The sequence below is a fragment of the Apaloderma vittatum genome, unplaced genomic scaffold (assembly GCF_000703405.1).
Source record: "Apaloderma vittatum isolate BGI_N311 unplaced genomic scaffold, ASM70340v1 scaffold1993, whole genome shotgun sequence".
NCBI classification, from domain to species: domain Eukaryota; kingdom Metazoa; phylum Chordata; class Aves; order Trogoniformes; family Trogonidae; genus Apaloderma; species Apaloderma vittatum.
This window is the reverse complement of record NW_009708377.1, coordinates 24,681-30,680: the sequence shown is the minus strand read 5'-3', so window position 1 is coordinate 30,680 and position 6,000 is coordinate 24,681. Positions and strand designations below refer to the sequence as shown.

At 34.8% G+C, this 6,000-nt stretch overlaps 1 protein-coding gene across 1 annotated transcript in view; it reads right to left on the bottom strand.

The window, feature by feature from the left end:
• The window catches only part of CUL2 (cullin 2), a 43,908-nt gene that overhangs the window by 15,837 nt on the left and 22,071 nt on the right, over positions 1-6,000 (bottom strand). Inside the window, exons 6-10 of the mRNA XM_009866521.1 lie at positions 5,359-5,455; positions 5,154-5,264; positions 3,709-3,871; positions 2,445-2,569; positions 764-871 (exon numbers count right to left, since the gene is read on the bottom strand). Coding sequence (XP_009864823.1) covers positions 764-871; positions 2,445-2,569; positions 3,709-3,871; positions 5,154-5,264; positions 5,359-5,455 — 604 coding nt within the window. The remainder of the gene's footprint in view (positions 1-763; positions 872-2,444; positions 2,570-3,708; positions 3,872-5,153; positions 5,265-5,358; positions 5,456-6,000) is intronic.

Below are 6,000 nucleotides of genomic sequence, written 5' to 3'. Positions count from 1 at the left end.
TGGGAAATTAGCAAATCCATTAGATAAAATGTACTTCTTTTTTGAGAAGGAGCCACCCAATCCCTCAAGAGCCCAGACATGCTTTGCAGAATTTAATAACAAGAACAATAAAGTTAGTTATTATGAATAATCATAATTATTAATATTTATAACAATTAAAACTGCTATCTTAAATACCTTCATGGCTATGCATTTCAAAGAAAAGTACAGCAAGTCTCTTCCCTAAACAGGTTTATTTAACTTCAAGGGCAGTTTTCTCCTGAAAGAAATCGGCTACTGTGGCAGTGACTGAAGTAATGCAAGCTTCCAGATTTTCTTTGTAGCCAGTTTGAAAAATCTAAACAAAGCTTCTATAGAAGCAAAACTATCAGCATTTAGAATTTAAACATTATGTCAGTAAGCAAGTTTCAGTTCAAATGCATGTAAGAGTTACCAAACTTCTCACACCCCACAATTTGTCTATTATCTGCATTTAAATTTATATTAAATGAGTCAACTTCATTTTTGTGTTTTGAATTATGATGAAAAGAAAGGTCTTTCTTTCAGAAAACATTGAAATATTAAAGTAGTTTCCTTTGTGTATACATCTTCCCTTAACACTGAATTGTCATTTGTTTCATTTCTAAACTAGAAAAATTGCACAAGTACTCTATCTTTGAAAGTGTGTTGATGTCCTGAAAAATTCTGGGCAGCCTGAAACACAGCCCTGAATTTTGTTTTTTGATGTTTTGTTTTGTTTTTTTTTTACTTAAGTAAAAGTTACCTTGTCAAGGGCACTCATGAAGTGTTGATCACCATTCAAAACAGTGTTGATGAGTTGAACAAATTTACTATGTACTTCCAAAACTGACTCCACAAACTGAGTTGGCATCTGAAAAGGGCAGATAAAACAAAGAGCAAGATAATGAGAAAAGCAGTATTACCTACACACAAACATATCTACATTAGCTGTACATTTTTTCCTAATTATTTTTAATTGAAGTTAAAATCATAGTGATTAAGTCTTTGAGAGGTTTGATTCTGCACTGTTGTACTCTCACAGTATTATGCCTGAGCATGTTTCAGAAATAAGAAGTCTACGGCTACATTTACCGTCCTGCTATCAAACACATATTTGAGCCTACACTGCTCTCATGCTGTCTAATCTTCTCCATTATGTCCTAAAACGTTTTACTAGCCTTAAAAAAAAATCATTAACACCGACTTGCAAATACAGCAATCAAGCCGAAAAACTAGTGAAATAAGTAAACTGCTGCTTCTCCTACATGTAGATTTCAGCGATAAAATCCAGATGAATTTTCCTATGTAGGACAGTTACCAACCATATTTAGTGTGCCACATTTAGCATAATATTTTTGTAGAGAAATGACTAACGTGAATTAGAGGAGTTCATACGCAGACAAGCTGGCAAGCAGCAATGCAACAGCGTGCAACGTCCTGGTCGCATCACATGATTCCCCAAGTGCGTTCTGAGGTCGCACACTGAGAATGTTTTGATTACAAAGTTCTCAATCCATACAGGGGAGCATGTATCTCAAATTTTGAATTTATCTACATGTGGCTGTGAATTTTCATCATCCTCATGGCTTCATTTCCCTGCATACACACCATGATTTTGAAAGAATAAACTTGCAAACACAAACCATACTACTAAAGATTTTAGTCCATTTTCAGTATGAGGACAGGAGTTACAGCAGAGTAAGCACTCCTGTGCAGTCAATAAAAGTGAATTTACAACAGTTTGTATCTATGTATTATTCTAGACAGAAACATCGATGGCTAAAGTCACCACCGTAGAGTGAGCACAGATCTAGACAGTAAGATGTATGCATGTACAAATGTAATGCCAAATGGAAACTTGCTTGTTTGTTTCTGAAGAGCAATGCTAGAGGAACAAAAATGGAGTTGAGCAAATACATCGGAAATGAAAAAAGCTTAACACACTCTAGTAAAATAATTAAGCTACAGTATTTTTAGAAGTTACAGGAAAATATGAGACTATAAAGCTATCATTGAAGAACGACCACACTGCAATGAGGACAGAATGTCAAGTCTTTACAAATAACATATAATTAAACTAAATGGAATCATTGGTTCCTAACGTACCAGAACAGCAAATGCCACTGACTTAGAGAAATTCAGGAAAAAAAAACACATACATGGAACAAAAGGACCTATTTGTCATGACAGCATTAAACGAACAACAATGAGAAGTATCTAGCTGTAGTTGTTTCTAGTTAGACCAGAACAATCAACTCTCAGTGTTGCACAGCTAAGCGTGCTGATTCAAAGTTACAATTTTATCCATCGTGTTCCAAACCAATTTCATATAGACAAAATTAAAAAACAAAACCAACCACCAAAACAGACTAAAAAGAGAAGGGTAAACATTTCATCAGGAATGTTAATCAAATAGGTAATTTCCGCTGCCTGAGGAAACTCACATTTTCCTGAGAAAGATTGCTGGTTGCTCTAAGGCCCTCATCATGGATATGGTTTTGTAGTTCCTGAATCATATGAGGTAAACCACTTGACACAGCACGAAGTAGAGTATACATATTTGCCATGTCTGTAACAGAGATACAGTTTTATAGAATATGCTTAGAAACACTAAAAATCAACACAGTATCATAATTTCACACATAACTTTTCAAAGACTGAAATAAGACCAACTGTTTCGAAAAAGTTTTTTAACATACACCGGATCACTGACAGAAGAAGAAAAGGAAAGAGTAGGGCTAATACCAGTATTTACTGAGTACTGCTGTTGTGACTACCTCACTCTTCCAATACTGCTTATTTAGGAGATATTCCAAGAGCACAGGTGGGCTAGCATGGAGAAGTATTGTGTCAGTCTATTTTAATCTTTGGCCTCCCTAAACATCCTTTAGCAGCAGCTGACTAAAATCAGTTTAGATACGTTCTTGAATTTTTATTTTCCTCCAGTGGTGGCTTGAAATGTTTCTCAGGTTAGACAAGCTGTAAATAAGCAACTGCTGTTTTTATGATATTTGTTTTTCAAAAAAGGACCCACACTCCGTTCAAATTTGCAAAACTCTCAGGAAACTGAATGCTATTACTAGATACAATTTAAGTTTGACCATGAAAAGTAATTTATTTCATATAACAGATATCAACTTCCATGCAACAACAAGCATTCTTTTAAGGGTAAGAACCATGTAGTCATCAGAAAGCATATTTTTTTTAGTCAGGCAGGGAATATGACTAAGAGCATCTCCTTCTGTAAAAAGAACTTGGGAAGAGAAGTAACAAAAGATTCAGGACAATAAAAAGTGGCTATGAAAAGAAGCCAAAATATTTTATAATCCTGACCTGCCAAAGGGTGATGAAGAGATCTGTGAAGACAGAGCCATTGGTTTACAAATAAAAACATAAGCAAAAAGTATGATCAGTTCTACAGAACACAGGACTTCAGTGTGCTTTTAAGCTAAGACAAGGAAAGAGTATTGGCTGAAAGAAGGGTCGCTAACAGTAAAAAGAAGATTCTGACTCTATATTAGGGAGAATGAGAATGAACTACATGGTAAAAGTAAAATGACATTCAGGGTTTAATCAGGATTTCTAGATAAGTAACATATATTAGCTGAAAATAAGTGCATAGAAAGTCACTGAATAAAAAAAAAAAAATAATTGCAAGGCCAAATGAATAAAAATCCACTTCATGCTTTTGCAACCATTGAAACTCACCACTTCTTTTCTCTTGTCTGATAATATTGTGACATTCTGCATGTAGAAACTGCAAGTGATCTGCTACCATTCTCTGTTGGCATTCATGAATCACTTTGCTGTATGAGCTGGGATGCAAGTATTTCCGACACCGCATTTCTTCATCTTTTAACCTACCTAAAACCTACAGACAAGTTTTTAAACTGAGAGTTGATACACTAACAACCAATACAGAACCAACAACACAGAACAGTGTACGCATGTTGAACGAGAGACACAAGTAACAAAAAAGAACTTGTGCAGGATGCTCTTTTGAATGAGGCTGTTACTGAATTAATATAATCTACTCTCAGTAGTGACAAGGCTCAATCACTACTAGACATCTAATAGTACTCAGTAGTTTTCTTCTCAAAATTTCTTCTTCCCTTCAACTTTGTGACCAGTCTTCCCTTCTTTATCCTACCACACTTCTTATTCCTCTTGAGAAAGTTTTACCACAATACCTCCTTAAATGACCCCAAAAATCACTTCACTGTTCCAAACCTATCAGCTTGTACCTAAACATCTGCTGGAAAGGTACAGGAGCACATCTGAGATACTAATCAAAACTTGTTTTATAACTTCAATGAAAGAAACAAGTATATTAATAGTGACATAAAAGTACTTGCACCCAGTGAATACAAGGGGAGCCTAGGGAGAGTAGTGCAGCTGCAGACTGCTAACGACAGACAAAAGGAACTTGCATTTCTTTTGGTTTAACTGAGGTCTTAGTCTGTCCCTGAATTTCACCTCAGGTTTGCAACCATTAGCTTATGCTCCTTATGCTTAAAAGCAATCTCACAGTCTCCTCCTCAACTCTTCTATCTTGTTAGTATAGACACTAGAGCACCAGGGACTGACCCCCAGTAGTCTCGTATTAATCTTTGCTTTCTCAAGCAAGGTATAAAAATTACAAGTAATTTAACCTGACTTCATATACCACAAAGCAAAACAAAACCAAAAAAATCCACCTCAGCATAAATAATTCTTTAACAATGTTCTGTAACAACTCTACCATATAGTCTTCTCTAACCCCTACATTGCTACAACTCTTATGCTACTATAAATTGAAGAAAAATAAAGAAGGAAGCAATACTGATCAACTTGACAGATGTTTTGGTTTTTTTTCTTTTGTGTGTGATTTGTGTGTGTGTGGGGGGGTTGTTGTTAGAGGTTTTTTCCCTCCTTTTCACAGATTGATTCATCATTTCTTATTCAAATATTTTGAAACTGACAGTCCATCTATTGGCAAAGTTTCTAATTTATATTCAGATTAACCAATCCACCGAAAAGCATAGTTTAAACTGCATGAAAACATACAAGAAAGAACATTTATGGGAAGTGTACAGGAAAATGTGTATTGCCATTATCAGTAAATTGATAACATTAGATTTTAGTTATTGCATGTGCACAGAAAAATCTCTTACCTTCTCCATGTATTGTGAGCAATTTGACTCTTGCAATAAATTTGAAGCTTCTTGTTTATAATACTCCCCTGTTTCATTCAGAAAAGGACACTCAAAAATTTCCTGATAAAACTAAGAGGAAGAATTTTTTTTTAAAAGGACAAACAATACATATACTAGATTAACATTCAGAATTAAAAACATAAATTAGAAAATGTGTATCTACCTTTAGGGGGAATTTTTTCTTATACTGTTCAACATGAACAAAGGAGTTAATAACCCCATGGATTACTTTCTGGTTTGGGTCTTCTCCACAGCGATCACTGAAATAGGCAAAGCAAACATTCATGAGAATGTAGGCATCAAGTGCAACTCACCTGATAGCTGAATGAAATAATATTGGATGAAAGCATTTTCCAGACTGACAAATTGGAAATTAATCTTAAAATAAAAACACACTCTTCTTTCTCTCCTATACATTTTTGAGGTAACAGTTCACAAACTATTCAAAATAATTTGCAGGTCATGGCATTTCCAAGTGTTTGCTAAGGATAAAACTATTCCAAATTACATACGCTAAGCAAGTACTTGAAAAGTTACAATAAGCTTCATCTTCTATCTGTAGCCTTTACCGAACAAACTACCTCCACACTCCTGTTCCTGCCAAAAAAAAAAAAAAAAAATCATTTTTGCCAACATCACACCAAGAGGCATGCTGTTTTCTTTTCTGAATTTCTACTATTCAACAGGTAGATGCCAAGTGGAACAAAAACATACTTAGTGCATCGTCACGATTTTTAATTGTACACTGGAAAATCTTACATTTTTCTAGTCAAGTTCTTAGCTTCCAATGAGCAAGTTCAAGTAA